Source organism: Diabrotica virgifera, chromosome 5 (genome assembly GCF_917563875.1).
Source record: "Diabrotica virgifera virgifera chromosome 5, PGI_DIABVI_V3a".
In the NCBI taxonomy this organism is placed as follows: domain Eukaryota; kingdom Metazoa; phylum Arthropoda; class Insecta; order Coleoptera; family Chrysomelidae; genus Diabrotica; species Diabrotica virgifera.
The window spans coordinates 118,849,182-118,870,989 of record NC_065447.1 but is presented as its reverse complement, the minus strand read 5'-3'; the positions used below and the strand labels follow the sequence as shown (position 1 = coordinate 118,870,989).

Sequence of the window (21,808 nt, the reverse complement as noted above, 5' to 3'; positions counted from 1 at the left end):
TCCACAATTAAAACTTCCCCTGTTCCAGTGTTCCCGTACATCAAAGTTTGTCCGACTAGACCCCGTTAAGCTATTAACAAATTTTCAGCTTACTATTGATCAACTTTTTTTTGATACGCGGGATCCAGGCCTAGAAGAACAAGTTGAGGGATCTGAGTTTATAGATAATGTAGCAACTTTAAAATACGGTGATGACTCGCTGAAATAATGACAGATTTGGCACTTTATTGGTCTAAGGAGTGAGAGAGTATTTTTTGGAAAAACATACGTTGTAAAATCAATTGAAAAACTAGACCCAATCATATGGTGGAAAGGTACATGTTTCAGAACAAAATGAACTAAAATAACAGTTGCTATATTAAGCATGCTTTCATCCAGTGCAGCGACTGAAAAGTTTCAGACATGGTTTTATCCTCTCCTCTAAAAAAACCGGCCTACTGCTGAAGGTGGTGGTAAGGTGCAATCCATGACTGAGCTGGCGACTCGTGAAAAACAAAAATCCAACAACTTCTCATCAGTACATTAAAATGCAGAATGTAGATGACCAAGATGAGCTAATGATAGAAATAGCTTCTGAATCTGAGGCCTCATCTTTTTCAGATTAGATCACCACATCCATTATATTATTTTTAATGTTGTTCTGAAGCTATTTTCTTGTGGCATTTTTGTAATTAACTAGTTTTGATGGGAAATAAGCCACAATTTTACTAACAAAATGATTTTATTAACGTTTCGATGTCCAAATCGGATGCCGTTGTCAATATACAAAAAATATTAATGAATTAAACAAAAATGTTGTTGCTTAGTAAAAAATTCTTCTAATAATTTATTTAATAAAATTATTTTAACGTTAATATATAAATAACGATTAAGAAACGTTAATAAAATTATTTTTTAGTAAAATTGTGGCTTACTTTCCATAAAAACTAGTTAATTATTTTATTTGATGTTAAGAAGAAAATTTAATTTTTTTATCAAATAAGTTTTGCGTTTTCTGTTGTTTTTGTATTTTTTTATATAAAGAACACTGTTGTGTCGTCTCATAATTTTGTATATAATTTCATGATTTTTAAAACCCTATTTCGTCTTTAACAATATCCCTAAGCGTCGTAGGGTTTATTTTCAGAAAATTCTCCATGTCGAGAATATTCTCCGATTTTTCATTCTCGAGAATTTTCCAACACTACTACAAGTCTCTTTAAAGATGGGTAGACCTAGAAACACGTGTAAGAGACTCGAATTGAATCGAAACGCAACCGTCTATTTTTATTTTGATATACTTTATATACTTACCGAATACAATGTCATTAATTCTTCAGCAGAGAATTCTTTTTCTTGATTAAGAGGTACAAACCGAATATCTTTTGGTGGCTTAGCATCATAAATAAAAGGCCCCTTAATAGTATCGTAATCGTGTGTACCAATAGCAACCAATGAACGTTTTCGGCAAATGTTATGATGCAACTTATCTTGCAATTCTATGAAACTGTTATATCTGTCTTTATCAAATGTAATGTTTCTAAGTATAGCTGACACGGCATAGGGTCGTATTTTTGCAGTATCGGGCTTTATTATTAGTTTTTCTAATGATCCCTCTGCTGGTTTAGTAGCACGGAATTTAGGAGGAGAAACTCTGAAAATTAAAATAATTACGAAAATGATAAAGGCAGTTTATGTTTCCTTTCGATTTAGAGGCGAAGCACAATCTCTAGACAGCTGTTTCTGCCTTGCAGCTTTCTCAGTAGAGCTGCGTGCACACCTCTGAAGCAAAACGAAACCAAATTGTATATTTATGTGGTATTTCAAAAATAGTTTAAAATACACTTTGGGACGCTGCAGCGACATCTCTTATAGAAAAACGAAAAGTCTCAGATAAAAAATTCACTATTAAAATAAAATTAAAATAGTAAATAATTAAAAATGAATAACCATTTTCAATTTCATTGCAAACCGAAAATACAGCCGAACCATATTCTAGTCCAATCAGAGAGTGCAGCAAGCACCTCTACCGGTTTCGAAACTTATTAGTCTCTCATCAGGAGGCACATATGCTGCTCTCCCCGATCCAACCAAAACAAACCCCAGCGTGCAGTCCCGGATCGCAACGAACGAAATGGCATAGATGCCCTAGCAGCAACTGCTAGCAAAAGACTAAGTTTTCACTCTAATGGCATATAAAACAACATGATGCTATTCTACACCCCACCAGAATGAAAACAACGCTGTGTCTAGGTACACGCTAACGTGTACGCAAATAAAAAAGTTAGGTACACGCGAATTTAAACTTCATCAAGCCAGTGACGTCATTATTTAGCGTGCGCAGTAACTGTATATTTTGGTACACGCTATTTTGATATGTTTAGTGTTTGTTTGATAGAAAAATATTTGTTATTAAGGGAGGGGAAGGGAAGCAGAACTATTCAGATGTTTCAAACTTAATTGTAATAAATCAATGTGTAGGTATAGTATAAAAGTATATATTCAGGTTAGCAAAATAAATATTTAGTTGACATGACATGTACATAATACTGCTAAAATAATTTTTATACGTAAGTTAATTACACCAGTTTATAAACTAATGCTGTTGTGTTTATATCTATTTATACAGGGAAGTTGAACTTGTTACGATTTTCATAGAAAATTGGTTATAACTTGTAAATATCCTGTATAACATAATAAACCTTTATATTTTTGTGATGGGGACATTAGGAACATTTCGAACATAAAATAAAATATAGGGTGTTCCATTTAAAAAAAAGCATGTTTGGTCTGCCACTCAAGGCCGCCGAGAGGGATGAGCGGGCCCCGGTAAAAAGTGAAGGGCGGGCCCCCGACAAAAAGTGAAGAGCGAAAAAATTGTTAATTTTTATAGGAATAAAATTATTAATACAATAAATAATAAGAAACATTTCAAATATAAATTTTATTAAATTTTGATTATATTTATAATAGTGAAAATGTTTATATTACAGGTGCTTTTGGAGTTTTCTGATTGGAAAATTTTCGAAAAATCGCATGATTTTGCCAAATCATTCTCAATTCACAAAGTTGATAGCCTGCTAACCGATCCTGTTTCATTGTACCTAGCTATCATTACCTCATAGTATTTTTTATGCGAATAAGAAAACTAAAGGATCTTTCTACTTCTGCGACTGTCACCGGAAATGTGCAAAATATTCTTAACGCAATGACGATTCAAATTTGAGATGTTTAATTTTATTAAGCAAATATATTCTAGAAAGTTGAGATTCACCAATATTATCCTTGTATATCGCTCCCAAATGAAAAATTTCATCTATCAATTCTTCACTGATGTCTTCTTTATAAAACTCACGCAATACATATATGTATTAATTTTTTTAATATTGTCATCATCTTCATCTCGGAATATCCATAAAATGTTAAATAGCGAATTAATTTTATTTTCCGCATTAAATCTTCTGGTCAAATTGCTTATTATAATTATGAAAATATTAAAATATTTCACAGCGAGATATTGCGTCGGGATCAAAATTTTCAGTCTCACAGGCTTTTTGCGCCGTTTTTGTTTATTTGATGTAAATTCTGGATTTATTCCATAATTGCTGGTAACTACTTACTCTTCAACATAGATTCTTCTGATTTTTTGTAAATCCTCTGGAAGCCCTGATATATTTTTAATCTCCATATCCATACCATATTTTTATCTGACTGCACTGTAGTGTTTGACTCCTGTGATTTATTGCTGTTAAAATTTTAAACCAAATCGATTAAAGGTCGTAATATTAAATATAGCAGAGTATTAATTAAACGCATTATGGACATAAAGTGAAGAGCAAAAGAAACAAGAAAAATTACGTTTTCGGTCTGGTCGACACCGGGCTCCTTATATCGCCGGGCCCCGGTAAAATGTAGCAGCTGTACCGCCCTCTCGGCGGCCCTGCTGCCACTATGTTATCGGACGCCCTGTAACATTCTAATTAATTTTGTAATATGAAGCTCAAACTTTTATTGCTATCTATTACTATAGCGGATCTACTGATCTGTATCACACTAATCAATCGCCGTGTATATTTTATCTTAATTATTTTGCTACCCTACGAATTTTTGTCTCTTATCTTTTTCGTACTGTTTTAAAATGTTGTTAAACTCATTAAAAGAACTAAATAATTTTCCACACTCCATAATTAATTTAAAAACAAACACTAAATAAATAAAAAATAAGAAATCTCTTTACTAATCAATATTAAAATGTAAACACAACACGATTAGACAAATCTAAACTCACTCTGACACTCGCGATATTCTCAAGTTAGCGTGTATGCAAAAAACCAATAACAGTGCACGCTACATAGTGACGTCACTGACTTGATGACGTTTCGCGTGTACCTAACTTTTTAATTTGCGTACACGTTAGCGTGTACCTAGACACAGCGTGAAAACAATGGGAACCTTCTCTGGTTACACCTCCGAGGCTTCTACAATTTACAATTCACGTCCCATCTGCTCAGCGCGGTAAAGTTCCAACGAGAATGGTTCCCTTTGTACTCCAATCAGAGTACATGTAAATCAAAAATGAATAACCATTTTCTCTACCTGAACATGAAGCACCTCTACCTGTTTCGAAACTTATTAGTCTCTCATCAGGAGGCACATATGCTCCTTAGTCTCAGCATCCGTATGGCTTGCCAATTGTAGAAGCCCCGGAGGTGTAACCAGAGAAGGTTCCCATTGTTTTCATTCTGGTGGGGGTGTAGAATAGCATCATGTTGTTTTATATGCCATTAGAGTGAAAACTTAGTCTTTTTGCTAGCAGTTGCCGCTAGGGCATCTATGCCATTTCGTTCGTTGCGATCCGGGACTGCACGCTGGGGTTTGTTTTGGTTGGATCGGGGAGAGCAGCATATGTGCCTCCTGATGAGAGACTAATAAGTTTCGAAACCGGTAGAGGTGCTTACTGCACTCTCTGATTGGACTAGAATATGGTTCGGCTGTATTTTCGGTTTGCAATGAAATTGAAAATGGTTATTCATTTTTGATTTACATTTACTCTGATTGGAGTACGAAGGGAACCAGTCTCGTTGGAACTTTACCGCGCTGAGCAGATGGGACGTGAATTGTAAATTGTAGAATTCCCTCATCTTACTTAGTCTCAGCATCCGTACGGCTTGCAAATTGTAGACGCCTCGGAGGTGTAACCAGAGAAGGTTCCCATTGTTTTCATTCTGGTGGGGTGTAGAATAGCATCATGTTGTTTTATATGCCATTAGAGTGAAAACTTAGTCTTTTTAGTAAATAATTATTTACATCTGAAAACTTTTCTTGTTGGAATTTCTTTCTGGTACATCCATAATCTCTGCCTTTTACAATTTATAAGAACAAGAGACGCCGAATATAGAAAGCGAAAATGACTACAATATTCAGTCACATTCCACTTTGATTCGTCTAGGAAAAGTTCCGAAAGAAAGTTCTTAGAACTCAAATCTGAGTAAAGATAGAAATGAAAAAGACAGTTTATGTTTCCTTTCGTTTCAGAGGCGATGTACAATCTCTAGATTTTTTTTGTCTTACACACTTCCTCAGTAGAGCTGCGTGCACACCTCTGAAGCAAAAACGAAACCAAACTCGTTTTGCCAGAGAACCATGGAAAACAAGAACTGTAGTGTAAAAACAATAAAATATATCATTTAATATTTTAGGGCTAAAAATTGAAGGAAATGTATGTATTTAATACATAATTTAAAATAATAATATTTTATACAAATAAAATATTGCAGATATTACAAGAGATTGGTTATAAAGAAATTCATTTTTCAGGGTCAAAAATTCAATGCAAAAATTTAAATATGACATATCTCGCTTAGGCCCAGTTTTTCAGTGACAGGTTAAAATTTTGGTTAGCTAACCTAGTTTAAATTTTAACCACTATTTTAACCCTCCTAGCGTTTTTCAGTGGTTTTAAACCAAGTTAACAAAATCTCGGTTAGCTAACCACTTTTTTTCTTCTGTTGGCAGCAGTAACTGTACTTGCGCATGTGCAATTCGAGAAATATTGATCAATTTGACAGAAAAATAAATAAATAAACTTTATTTAGTTCATAACGTCTATGCTTTTTCTCATGAGGATCTTTTAGTGCGTCACAGTTTTTCGATTTCTTTCTAACGCATTAAATTGTATGTGACAGAAAAAAACGCACGTCGGTGACATTTATAACATTTATTCTAGTTGTCAATAGATGGCGCTATAATCGAAAATAAAATAATTTGTGAATTATATAATATATCTACGAATATAATCTGAACAATTTATAAGACTATACAAATCAAAGAAAATACCATTTTATAAATGCAATAAACACAATTGATTTGATTTTTTGCCAAATTGCCAATAAAATGTGACAACTGTCAGATTTAACTAAAATGTCATGTCACTAAAATGTATATTATCACCGACTTTTTTTTTATCATTTGTGACGCACTGAAAAATGCTCATGAAAAGAAGCATATTCTTTTTCTCATGATCATCTTTCAGTGCGTCACAGTTTTTCGATTTCTTTCTAACGCATTAAATTGTATATGACAGGAAAAAAGGCACGTCGGTGATTACTTTGGCAATTATTCTAGTTCGGTGATTATTCTAGTTGTCGATAGATGGCGCCATAATAAAAAAAATAATTTTTTTTAATTAGATAATAATATTACAAATATAATCTGTATAATTTATAAGACTATACAAATCAAAGAAAATACCATTTTATAAATGCAAGAAACACATTTGATTTGTTTTTATTCAAAATTGAAAATAAAATGTGACAACTGTCAGATTGAACTAAAATGTCATGTTAGAATAAATGTGTATTATCACGGACTTACCCTTTTTCCTATCATTTGTTACGCACTGAAAAATGCTCATGAAAAGGACAATACCTCGGTTTCATAACAGAAGATACCATTACAATTACTGGGACGATATAGACTTTTTTGCCGATTTCGTTTGTCAAAGATCACGGTGTTATCACCAAAGTCAGGCAAATATGCAGGCTGAAAAGGAAGATATATGCGCATATATATGCATATTATTTGTGTGAAATATGCATGTATATGCATTTATTTATGTCAAATATGCATGTATATGCATATATTATTTGTGTCAAATATGCATGTATGTACATAATATTTTAAGTATGAAAGTTGCTGTGGTACTATTTTATTTTTCACCAATTCTTTGAAAAGTATAAGTGGTTCGGAAGAATCTACTAGCTTCAATTCAGCAAAAATGTCTGCATAAAACATTGCAGCCCCTAATGATGTTCTCATCTAGTAACAATAGGTTTTGGTGGAAGAGGAAGATTCGGCAAATGTAATTTATACAACTGATACCTTATAGATGCCTTAAGAAATATTTTGTTCATATTTGAAATAAAATTATTAACAAGAGGAAATTCATTTCTAATTTCTTCTGCGACCTCATTTAAACCATGTGCTAGGCAAGTTGTATGTACTAAACATGGATAAAAAATTTTCAAATTGTTTCCTACTTTAACCATGTAAGGTGCAGCATCTGAAAGAAAAAGAAAAAAAATTCGTTGGGAACAGCTAAAGGAAGAAAAAAAATTGCTAAGCTGTCTTGCAAAGACCTTAAAACTGTTACCTAGTGCGTTTGTTTTATTCAACTGCTTGGAAGCAATTAAATGCGATTTACAAGCTTGCTCATTTTTAGGAGATCCGATTAATAAATGTGCGATGTAACGTCCAGAAGAATCAATTGTTTCATCCACACATACATAAAAATAATTGTCAGCTATATCTAATTTTATTTTACTCAGTACCGCAGAATATACCTACAGAATCGACCTCGTTTCTTCTTAAGCTTTTTTCACTTCAATTATTCCATTTGCAGGTTTTTCCAAGAAACATTCGCAAATTTTAGTTTGATAATTTGGACAAAGATATATTTTAGCTTAACAATGCTTCGAACAAATCATGGTTAAATGATTCTATTTTTTTTTACCGGTGTGTAAAGCAGTTTTGGAATGCTGGACTATTTGGAATTTTTTTTTCGCATGGAATATACAAAAAAATTCCTACAGTAAACTAAATAATTTTTAGATCGGGGGTTATTTAAAGCATTTTATCTACGACTGATACATAATATATGTATTATACTTGTGGTGTTTGCAATATATTGCCATATAATAATCCCTTAGGGATTAATAATGCGGGATTAATAGCTATTAATCCCTCTGGCACAACAATCACAAAATTCACCACGGAAACAAAATAATCAACCTCAAAAAGTGTCACTGTCAAACGAATAGTATATTTGACAGTTTGTGTTGAGATGGACGAAAATGAAGAATCTTTTAATTGTACACCACCAGAAATTGTAGAACTAGCTACAGCAACAGCATCTACCTTAATACCTGAAACATCGAAATCCATTTATAATAAAACGTACGCAACTACAGCAGATACTATCGCTAAAGAGATAAACAGTAATGTACCATCTTCTTGTTCTACAGCAATCGAGATCCCAAATATTTGTATTAAAAACTCTACTAAAGTTAATGATGATTCTCAACCAATTCAGTTTATTAATTGTACTATTACTAATTTTAATGTTTTTAACAAATAAAGTTGTTCATTAAAAATCTTAAATTAATTAATTTGTCGTAGATAAAGTAGAGTATACTACTCGCAATAATGGCTCTCATTCCCTCGGAATGTTACTTCCTCGCCGCTAACGCGGCTCGGTTCGTAAATATTCCTCGGGAATAATAGCCATCATTATTGACTCGTGGTATAATCTACTATTAAATTAAAAATGTATATTTTTGGTTTTCTGATTATTTTTATGCAATTTGAAATATTTAGGTTTACTTTGTATTTACTTACTGCATGCTGAGCATAACAATTTTCCCATATCAATGACTACTTCTGGATGCCTTGATCCAGACAGAAATATCAGGTACGAAGGTATTGGAACCATGAATAAACAAATAAATTCGCTTTGAAAACCTATTATATGCACTTTATTTTAAAATATACCCGTATATGCAAAATTCAAAAGAAACTACAAAAATATGCAAATGCATATGCATATGCACTATTGCATATTTGCCTGACTCTGGTTATCACTATTGGAACAGATTGACCAGGAAATAAGAAGTCAAACTGTTAAATAATGATTTTGATGTATAGACAAATATATAATTATTATCCTGTTACTGTATGTGTACACATAAGGTACCTGTTATCAGTTATAATATATTTAAATGTATTTCCATATAATTTCCTTCCTATTAGGTCTGGATCCCGCGTATGAAAAAAAAGTTGATTAATAGCAAGCTGAAAATTTGTTATTGGCTTAAGGGTGTCTATTCGGACAAACATTAATATATGGGAATACTGGAACAGGGGAAGTTTTAACTGTGGAACAGGTTAAAAATTTGGAACGGTCAGACCACGAAAACGGCACATGTGTTTTGTCCGACAGAACAGACTTAAACTCTCCGAACAGAGATTAAACTCTCATGCAAAAATCAGACTGTTATTTATCACCAAATTGGCGTTTTAATGAGTGGAACATGTAGAATATGTCAAATGACAGGAATTATGACAGGTGATAAATAGCAGTCTTATTTTTGCATGAGAGTTTAATCTCTGTTCGGAGAGTTTATGTCTGTTCTGTCGGACAAAATAAATGTGCCATTTTCGTGTTCTGACCGTTCCAAATTTTTAACCTGTTCCACAATTAAAACTGCCCCTGTTACAGTGTTCCCATATATCAAAGTTTATCCTACTAGACACCCTTAACCTATTAACAAATTTTCAGCTTGCTATTAATCAACTTTTTTTTCATACGCGGGATCCAGACCTGGGACCGTGCAAGTTCGGCAAAGCGACACCTATTTCTACGCTCTGCAACTTTATTCGCACTTTTAATTATATTGGCCAATTATATTAGTCCTGGTTACTGGATAATTGTCAACGCCATAGCCCAAAAAAATAATAAGAAGAAAAAATAAGATTCAGGTTATGTTATTAAAACGTAAACAATTGTATGTAGTAAATAAAATTAGTTATTAAAATGCAGTACTGCAAGCAAAATACAATTAATTCAATTTACCTTTATATAATAATTGCATATCATATCAATATTGTGGAGCAACATATAATTTTTCTTTTTCAATGACAGTAGATATGAAATGTACGTCAATTTGACAATTTCAATTGACAATATGGATAATTTAAGAAAGTTGCAATATTTCTCCGCTATTCGCGCACAATCGTTTAACGTATTCCTTCCAAGTACTTGCACACCGCGATAATAACGATATTAATTTATACTTTCGATAATAATACATACATATTAATATCTTTATAATATTAAGAAGGTATTTTAGAATAAGTACTTCTCGCGATAAAAACAAAATAAAAATAACATAACCCAATTAATCTCTTTTGTTAGGCAATACTCAAAATAAACATAATTTGACCCTGATGCATTCACTGCACTCATGCGTTAACAACAAAATTCGGAGTTAAACCATCTAACGAGGATCGGTTAAAATCTTGGTTAACTTAAACGGGTTTAAGTTATAACCTGGTACTGGACAACTGATTAACCATGAATATTTCGGTGACCGAAAAATAAATAGGTTAACCCAGCACTGAAAAACCGGCCCTTATTAGGCCCGGTTTTTCAGTGAGCGGTTAAAATTTTGATTAGCTAACCTAGTTTAAATTTTAACCAATATTTTAACCCTCCTAGCGTTTTTCAGTTCTTTAAATCAAGTTAAGAAAATCTCGGTTAGCTAACCACTTTTTTTCTTCTGTTGGCAGCAGTAACTGTACGTGCGCATGTACAATTCGAGAAATAATGATCAATTTGACAGAAAAAAAAATGGGTGTAGAGCCAAGAGAAGGTTATTGAAATACCACCTACTATTTTACCGAATTTTGGATGTAGTAGTGGAAATTAAATAACAGTTCCCAATATAAAGTGAATATAAAAGTGCATACTGACGATACAAGTGAAAAAATAAACAAAAATTACTAATTAAGTGTGAATTAAGAGTGTATAAACAAACAAACACAAAAAACGGACATAGGAAAGTGAACGAGTTTCAACAGCCAGCTGGTAGACGGGTCACGCTCCACGTCACGGCGACGTTGCCAGACTGTAGTAAAAGTCGCGGAAAAAGGGAAAACTCTAAAAATTAAAATACTTAGCGAAGAAAAATAAAATAAACTACTTAGTTTGAGGACTCAAAGAGGAACCTAGCTTTTGAAGAGTCGATCTGGGCGAAGTTCCTATCGTTGAGATACCAACTAAGATACCGTGAAATAAACAAGAACATGGCGGAAGGTGATAATAAAATAATACAAAGCGAAACAAACAAGAACATGGAGGACAGCGACGACTGTTCGGACGACATCAGCAAAAGGAAAAGAGATCCGGATGATGCGACTCAAAGATCAAAAAATAGAAAACTCTCACAAATACCATCTAAAACAAATAGTAAAGAACAAAAACTAGATCTATTAATAGAGATGGTGTCGGAGCTCAAAAAGCAGAGTGACAAAACCAGTGAAGATATAAAAATGATAAGAGAAGAAAATAAGATGTTGAGACAAGAAAATCAAAAACTAAAAGAAGAAAATAAAGATATAAAAGAGAAGCTAGAGGAAACAAATGATAGAATTGAATGGCTAGAGAGAGAGAAAAGGAAAAATAATATAGTGATGTCAGGAATTGAAATTGAGACAGAAAATAAAACAGAACTTAAACAATTCGTGGAGAACATAATAAAAAACACTCTACAGATAAATATTAATGTAAAAACAGCTCATAAAATAGGAAGAAAAGTATGCTTAATTGAAATAAATAATGAAGACGAAAAAGAACAAATCATGAAAAACAAATACAAATTAAAAGAACTGCAGCAGGAAAAGGTATACATAAATCATGACATGACAACAAAGGAGCGTGAGAAGAACAAGCAAATAAGAAAAATGGCAAAAGAAGAAGAATTAAAAGGAAATAAGGTGAAAATTGGATACAATAAAATAACTATAAATGGCGAGATATGGAAATGGAATAAGACTATGAAAAAACTAGAAGTAATAAATCCAAAAAACGAATAGCAGAAATTGAAAGCGACATGAAAACAAACACAACGAACCTGGCAAATAAAATGGACACGAATAAAAATATATATGAAGCTACAAATATAGCGAGGAACAAAAATGGTGAGATATATAAAAATACGGAATATAAGGAAAATGAAAAGGAAATCATAAAAATGGTTACATGGAACGTGCGAGGTATTAACGGTAAAGAAGAGGAAATAATTGAAGAGATGAAACTACAAAATATAGACTACTTGGGAGTAACTGAAATAAAAAAGAAAGGTAGAGGAATAGTAGATCTAAATGATGATTACCGCTTATATTGGTCAGGAGTTGACTTAAAAGAATGGGGCGCGGGAGGTGTAGGCCTAATAGTAAAAACAGAAAAGACAAATAACATAATAGGTGAAAGATATATAAACGAAAGATTATTGGTAGTGGAAGTAAAACTAGATAATACAAATATAACCAGCATAATCGTAGCATATGGGCCAAATGATAATGCCAAAAAAGAGGAAAAAGATGAATTCTTTGAAATATTACAAGCAGAGATGGACAACGAAGGAGAAAACATTATATTAATGGGAGACCTAAATGGTAGGGTGGGAAGAGACAATAAAGGGATTGAACGATACTTAGGGCAACATGGAGAAGAAATGAAAAATGATAACGGAAACAGAATCATAGATCTATGTATAGCAAATGATATGGTTATAACGAATTCAAAATTTATGCACAAAGACATACACAAATATACTAGAGAAATCTCATCGAGAAAAGAAAAATCCATAATAGACTATTTCCTAATAAAAAGAAAAGACCTAAAGATGATAAAAGACGTAAAGGTAAAAAGAGAGGCTGAAATAAGCAGTGACCATTACTTGCTTATAATGGAACTAAGGGTGTACACACATAACACAACAGAAAAAAGAAAGAAGATAACTAAAGAAAAAATAAAAAGCTACAAATTAAGAGAAATAGATAGTAAAGAGGAATACCAGAAGAAGTTAACCAAACAGTTCGAGACTATAAAGGCACATAACACAGGAATAGAAAATAAATGGAAGCAATTTAAGGAAATCATATTGAAAACAGCAAAAGAAGTATGCGGAACAACTAAAATCACAAACATATATTCGAAAAAAAGTAAATGGTGGACAGCGGAAATACAACGTAAAGCGAAAGAAAAGAAAAAAGTATGGAAAATGTATCTAAAAACCAAATCGGAGGACGATTTCGAAAAATATAAAATGGCCAGAAACGACATTAAACAAGAAATTAAAACGGCAAAAAAGAAGTCTTGGGAAGATTTTGGACACAAAATGAATGAAAACTATTTTAATAACCAAAAATTGTTCTATGGTACATTGAAACAGCTAAGACAAAAGAAAACACATAGATTAAGAAACATAAGAGATAAAGAAGGAAATATATTAACTACAGAAAGAGAAATAATGCAAAGATGGAAGCAGTACTTTGAAGAACTAACAGAATGGAAACAATATCAACATGAAAGAGAGGAAGACATGATCGAAAATACAGAGGAAATGCAGCAGATAACAAAAGAGGAAATTGCAGAAGCCATTGACAAATTAAAATTGGGAAAATCTCCAGGCCAAGATGAAATCACAGCTGAAATGTTAAGGTACATGAGTGAAAATTCAAAAGAAAAATTCCGAGAACTACTAAACGAAATAATCACAGCAAAGGAAATACCATCTGATTGGAAAACAGATATAATAGTACCACTGTTTAAGAAAGGAGACGCAAGAAATTGCGAAAATTATAGGGGTATTACATTAACAAGCGTTCCTGCCAAAACATTCAATAGAATAATTGAAAAAAGGCTAAGGGAAAAACTAGAAATAAAACTAGAAGAATCCCAGCATGGCTTCAGAAAAGGAAGGAGTACCCAAGATCTGATATTCATATTGAGACAAATAGGAGAAAAACTATTGATGAAAGGCAAAGAGATACACATATGCTTTATTGATCTGAAAAAAGCTTTTGATAGAATAAGAAGGGAAGATATATGGAAATGTTTAAAGAAAAATGGAATAGAAAAGGATATGATAGAAATAATTAAAGCCTTATATAAAAATAATCAAATAAAAATAAGGACTCACAATCAAGAATCTGATGAATTCCAGGCAAAGATAGGACTAAAACAAGGCTGTGTACTAAGTCCATTACTTTTCTCAATGGTACTAGATGACGCAATAAAGCAATGCAAGGAGAAATCTAAAGACATGATATTGGGAAAATGGAAAATGAACAATGTACAAATACAAGAATTACTATTTGCAGATGATATGGTATTGTTAGCTGACACGGAAGAGAAACTGCAACAAATAATAAACACTTATATAAAAGAACTAAGAAAAATGAACATGGAAATAAACACAGATAAAAGTAAAACAATGGTTATGGCAACTACAAAAAAAGTGATAAAAATTAAGGTAGAAGGACAAGTTTTGGAACAAGTAAACAGCTACAACTACTTAGGTACAATTATTGAAGAAGATGGTAAAATAGACAAAGAAATAAACAATAAAATAGGAAAAGCAGGGACAATTTATAATACATTAAGAAATATGTTCTTTGGAAAGAAAGAGGTACCCAAAGAAGTCAAAACACAAGTGTACCAAAAAGTGGTTCGACCATCAATCGTCTATGGGAGTGAGTCGTGGACGCTAACAAAGAACAACAAAAGAAAAATCAAAGCTACAGAGATGAGATTCTTGAGAAAAATAGAAGGGGTCACACGAAGAGACAAAATAAGAAACGACACAATAACTCAAGCTCTAAAGATAAAACCCATAGAGACAATTATAGGGGAACGACAGTTAGGATGGTTGGGCCACATCCACAGACTAAACGACACAAGAATAACGAAAAAAGTATATGAAGTCAGAGTACAAGGGAAAAATAAAGTAGGTCGCCCAAGAATGAGATGGGAAGAACAAGTTAGACAAGAAGCAGAGAAGAGAGGACTGCAATGGAGTATGTTAAAACAATTGGCTCAAAATAGAACAGCATGGAAAAGAAGTATCAAAGAAGCACCACAAGATTAAAACATATGGACAGAAAAATGGGTCAAATAAGTAATTTATATTTATTAAAATTGTATTGTTAAAATAAAAGTTTTGTATAATTATTAAAATGTATTGAAATGTAGATATTGAACTAGTTGTAAACAGCCCAACACCGAAAGGTACGAATGGGCTTAACGGATTAAATAAAAAATAAAAAAAAATAAAATTTGACAGAAAAATAAATAAAAGACAATTTCATAACCAAATTTAATGCAATGCAATATCAAGTTCGGAATCTTTGTTTAGTTCATAACGTCTACCTCGGTTTCATAACAGAAGAGAATTAGAATTACTGGGACGATTTAGACTTTTTTCCGATTTTGTTTGTCAAAGACCACGGTCTTATCACTATTTGAACAGATTGACCAGGAAATAAGAAGTCAGACTCTTTGGTAAATAATTAAGTATTTTGCTGTGTAGACAAATATAAAATAATCTTTTTAAAATATTACTAGGAATCATGCATTAAATCCTGTTACAATAAGTGTAAACATAGGTACCTGTTACAGTTATATTTAAATATATTTCCTTATAATTCCTTCCTATATAATAACGATAATAATTTATAATTTCAATAATAATAATTTCCTTATAATAATAAGGAGGTATTAGAATACTTCCCGCGATGAAAGCAAATAACATAACCCAACTAATCCCTTCTGTCACTCTGTCAGGCAGGTACTCAAAAAAATAAGCATGATGCATTCACTGCACCAATGCGCAAGCGTAACCGCAAAATTCGGAATTAAACCATCTAACGAGGATCGGTTAAAATCGTGGTTAACTTAAACGAGTTTAAGCTCTAACCTAGTACTGAAAAACTGATTAAACATGAAAATTTCGGTGACCAAAAAATAAATAGGTTAACCCAGCACTGAAAAACCGGCCCTTGAATTTTAATATACCTATATTTTTTATGTGACATACTTATTTTATACAGTGAGAACGTTTGAGTTGGAATAAATTTATTTTCTCGAGAATGAGCGACTCTGGAAATAAATCTCGAAACAGGTCGATTTTTACAGTAGACTCCCTCTATAACGAGAACTGAAATGTTGGACTAATTACCCCGTTATAAGCGGATCTCGTTATATCAGACAACAATAATACCGGGTGTCCACTTATATTTTCCCCCATTTTAACTGCCTATAACTTCTAAACGGCTAAAGATAGAAATACGGTTTTCGCTGAAGTGTTCTATTTTAGTAAAATTTTTGTCTGAATGGATTGAATTTTTTATATCGCTTTCAAATACGAAAAAAAAATGGCGGACTTTTGAAAAAAACGTTGTTGACTTTTTTTTAATGGAACACCCAGTATATTTTTTTGTAAATTGAAAGAAAGGTCATTCACCTATCCAGCAATATAAAGTTTTTCAAAATCAGTTGTCAAATCACTGAGTAATTAATTTTTAAAATGAGAGGTGCAACGTGGATATCACATACCTAAATAACATAACTCTAAGCAAAATGATATTATGTTATGTGATTTCCCCATTGCATCTCTCATTTTAAAAATTAATTGCTCAGTCATTTGACAACCGATTTTATAAAATTTTATAACGCTGGATAGGTAAATGACCGTTTTTCAAGTTTTTAGGTAGATGACCATTTTTTATATCGCTTTTAAATAAAAAATGGCGGACTTTTGAAAAAGAAAAACGTTGACTTTTTTTATTAAAACACCCAGTATGTTTTTTTGTACCTTGGGGTTGGGGTATGTATTTATAGCAATCACCACCCACCACGCCAAAAACAGGAAAAGAAACATATTCTTCGATTTCATTTTTCCTCGTTATAACCAAATATGCGTCCTTATAGAGGTGTTACAGTTCAATAAGAATTTCATGGGACATCTAGTGTATCTTGTTATAAGCGAAACCTCATAATACCCGTGTTCGTTATAGAGAGAGTCTACTGTATTTTTAAATTATAATTTTCTGGCATATATGTATATTATATGGTTTACTGTAAAGAGGCCGAAATCATTAGACCGAAAGCAGTAGACCGAACTCATTAGACCGAAAAGCACTTTACCAAAACCTCACTAGACCAAACAGTAGGAGACCGAAAAGCATTAGGTACATAATACAGGGTGCTCAAACAGGATTGTAATCTGAGCAAGGGTAACATCAACCTCCCTTCACAATTTATCCAGGCTTAGGTGTGGCAGCACAAAGTACTGGCTAGTTTAGCGTTTCTTTTTTTGCTCTGTTTTTTGTTTATTTTTTTCTTTTTCTTTTTACTTCTCGCTTTAAAAGAGATAAGACAAATGTAATTACAACTAAATGTTATTTGGATGGTTATTAAAAACAGTTAGAACGGTGTTAACGTCACTCTACCCTAATTTAATTTTGCCTTCACTAATTTGTTTTAGAAAGCGTTTGATAGAATCCAATTAAAAGATGTGATACACCTACTATATGACAAAAATTTACCACTGGATATCATAAAACTGATAGGAAACATATATGTAAGAAATAAAATAGAAATGAAAGTCAATGGAATAATAACAGAACCCATAGAAACAAACACAGGAATCAGGCAAGGAGATTCACTAAGCCCTCTACTGTTTAACATAATCTTGGATGCAATAATAAAACAAGTGAAGAAAAAAAGAGGGTACAAAATGGGCAATAGAGAGATAAAAATGCTCTGTTACGCTGATGACACCGTGTTAGTAGCAGAGTGCGAAGACGACCTACAAAGATTATTGCACGAGTTCAACATTAACGCAAAAAAAAATGAATATGAAAATATCAGTCCAAAAAAAGCTTAGTAATTGCCAAAGAACCAATAAGATGCAAATTGGAGTTAGACAATCAAATTATACAACAAGTAATGACTTTCAAATATCTGGGAATTAATCTATCAGCCGACAACAATATCAAAGAAGAGGTAAAAGACCAAATAATTAAAGCCAGTAGAAGTAGAACGGCCGGATGCCTAAACGACACAATTTGGAAAAACAAACACCTAAGATTGTAAACAAAGGCCCGAATATATGTCAGTTATTAGGCCAGTTATGACTTACACGGCCGAAACAAGACCAGATACAAGCAAAACACGAAGACATCTGGAAACCAACGAAATGAAGATCTTAAGAAGGATTGCTGGAAAAGGACTACAGGATAGGGTAAGAAGTGAGGAAATCAGACGCATATGTGGGGTAAACAATATAAATATCTGGGTAAACAACAGAAAAGAAAAGTGTAATGAGCACATAAGCAGGATGTCTGACTACTTAGGGACAGAATGAAAGGCACCGTTGGAGAAAAACAGGCAGTACTGCATATATAAAAGAAGAAGAAGAAGAAGAAGAAGAAGAAGAAGAAGAAGAAGAAGAAGAAGAAGAAGAAGAAGAAGACTAATTTGTTTAACGGATGAAAATTATTTCATATCACACTGTACAGAAAGACAATTTACAGTCTATATAATTATACAAACCATTACAATAAACAAAAAGACAGTTATAAAAAATCTTAGCATAATTTATTGCAATATTTTTTAATTTCTGTACCATTTCGGTCTAATGTTGTTCGGTCTAATGAGGTTTCGGTAAAGTGCTTGTCGGTCCAATGAGTTCGGTCTAATGATTTCGGTCTAATTGTCGTGTACCATATCATACTAGTGGCGTCATCCATCTGGGCGTGTAATTAATGATTATTTTAAATGAGAATAGGGGTCGTGTGATAGCTCATTCGAAAGGTTATTCAGTGCTCTATTTACTAATATAAACATTAACGTAATTATTTATACAGGGTTCCCAAAAAAATCAGGATCACATACCTTGAGTGGGAGTCATGGATGTGAGACTGAAGGCAATAAAGAAAAAGGCTAGACCTAATTACAACATGACAGCCCTGCAACATCTGGAAGTTAAAAAGCAAGTGGGAAAATACATTAACAACCAGGTTAAACAAATAAAAGGAGAAAATAACATCCAACGAGAAATCAATCAATTCGAAGAAATAATTAAGAAAACTAAAGAAGAGCTGCTAAAACCAAACAAAGAAGAAATCTTGGATTACTCCAGAAATCCTTCACTTCAAAGGACATAAAGATGAATATAAAAAGATCCAGGCATGCATCAGAAGAAAAATAAGAGAAGCTAAAGAAAAAGAAGCTGTAGAGAAATGTACCGAAATAGAAAGACTACAAGCCAAGCTTGACAATTTTAATGTACCCAAAAAGGTAAAAGTAAGTGGTACTTTTAAAAAGCGAACACAAATAAAGCTCATAGACACCAATGGAAAATTAATCATTGACATCCAATAGATGAAGGACAAATGGAGAATATATTTAGAGACACTTTTTCAAGATCAAAGAACGGATTATGGTCGGGACACACATATCCGCACCGAGTCAGCACCGCGTCCGCACCGAGCCGAGAGCAGAGACAGCAAGAGCTGACAAGACAAGGCTAGCCTGCTTGGTGCGGACGCGGTGCTGACTCGGTGCGGATATGTGTGTCCCGACCTTTACAGGCATCCATGTTCAGAGAGGATGACGGGTCCAGATATACTTAAATCCGAGGTAGAAGAAGCAATAAAACGGATGAAAAACAGGGAAGCTGTAGGGCCTGATAATATCGACGCTGAATTTTTAAAACTCTTGAAGGAAGAAGGTATAAACTGGATCACGGCTGTCTTCAATAAAATATACAATACAGGAATCATCCCTGATAAATGGCTAGAATCAGAATTCATAGCGATACCTAAAAGGCAGGGGGCAAAAAAGTGCGAAGAATATCGAACAATCAGCCTAATTAGCCATAATATGTTGAAACTGTTTCTTAGAGTCATCCTTGGAAGAATTTACAAGAAGTGCGAGGAACAAATATCGGACAGACAGTTCGGGTTCATTAATTCAGTGGGTACCAGAGAGGCACTTTTTGGACTACAAGTCCTGATTCAAAGATGAAGGGACGTTAACTACGACGTATACGCGTACTTGATCGACTATGAAAAGACATTTGACAGAGTTCAACACCAAAAGATGATTAACATTTTAAAAGAACCAGACTTGGGTGACAAATACTTCAGAATAATTTCAGAACTCTACTGGAATCAGGCAGCATAAATGAAAATTAACGGAGAAGAAACAGATTACATAAAAATACTACGTGGAGTTAGACAGGGATGTATCCTATTGCCGTTGATATTAAATATGTACTCAGAGAGAATTTTTAACGAGGCTCTATACGGAGTAGACGAAGGCATCCTTCTAAATGGAGAAAGAGTAAACAATATTAGATATGCCGACGACACCATGGTGATAGCAGATAGTTTAGAGGGACTTCAGAGACTAATGGACATAATCAAATCAACGAGTACAGTCAACAGTACGGACTAAACATTAATACGCAAAAAAAACCAAACAAATGATTATTAGCAAGGAGAATATAAACGGGGCTCATCTATACATTAATGGAACGCAGATAGCGCGCGTAAGAGTATTGTTTCCTGGGAACTATTATAAATGAGCAGTGGAGCCAATGTACACAAAATAAAAGGCCGCATAGGAAAAGCAAGAACGCTCTTTAACAAAATGAGCGCCATCTTCAAAAGCCACAACATATCCCTATATACAAAAATGAGACATTTGAAATGTTATATTTTCTCTGTGTGTTGTACGGAGCGGAGTCATTGACGCTTACAGACACCACTATTAAAAAACTTAAAGCATTTGAGATGTGGCTTTATAGAAGAATGCTGAGAATATCATGGACAGCAAGGATCACCAACAAGGAAGTTCTACGAAGAATGAAGAAGGAACCAGAGATTGTGTTTATTCTTTTTCTCATGATCATCTTTCAGTGCGTCACAGTTTTTCGATTTCTTTCTAACGCATTAAATTTTATGTGACAGAAAAAAGGCACGTCCGTGATTACAGACATTTACAACATTTATTCTAGTTATTCTAGTTGTCGATAGATGGCGCCATAATAAAAAAAATAATTTTTTTTAATTAGATAATAATATTACAAATATAATCTGTATAATTTATAAGACTATACAAATCAAAGAAAATACCATTTTATAAATGCAAGAAACACATTTGATTTGTTTTTATTCCAAATTGAAAATAAAATGTGACAACTGTCAGATTTAACTAAAATGTCATGTTAGAATAAATGTCATAAATGTGTATCATCACGGACTTACCCTTTTTCCTATCATTTGTTACGCACTGAAAAATGCTCATGAAAAGGACAATACCATCAAACGCATAAAATTGCAGTATTTGGAACATGTTATGAGAAATCAGCACCGTTACTCCCTGCTGCAGTCCATATTGCAAGGTAAAGTCAAAGGTAAGCGCGAACCCGGTAGAAGGAGAATATCATGGCTGCGGAATTTGAGAACATGGTTTAAGAAAACGTCAACGGAACTGTTTCGAGCCGCAGCGAGTAAGGTTATGATTGCCAATATGATTTCCAACATCCGAAACGGATAGAAACCAGTAGACTAGGAGCCGCTATAGGTGAAATTTCTTAAGCATTTTAGGCACGACGGGACCCTCTAAGTTAAATAGTAGAACCTAAAAGAAAACGTTTGAGCACTGTGCCGTCACTTTTCAGTGGCACATGCGTCGACA

At 33.2% G+C, this 21,808-nt stretch overlaps 1 protein-coding gene across 1 annotated transcript in view; it reads right to left on the bottom strand.

Moving 5' to 3' along the window:
• The window catches only part of LOC126884327 (phenylalanine--tRNA ligase beta subunit-like), a 57,414-nt gene that overhangs the window by 21,797 nt on the left and 13,809 nt on the right, over positions 1 to 21,808 (bottom strand). The window contains exon 4 of the mRNA XM_050650268.1: positions 1,294 to 1,633. Within this exon, the coding sequence (XP_050506225.1) occupies positions 1,294 to 1,633 (340 nt within the window). The remainder of the gene's footprint in view (positions 1 to 1,293; positions 1,634 to 21,808) is intronic.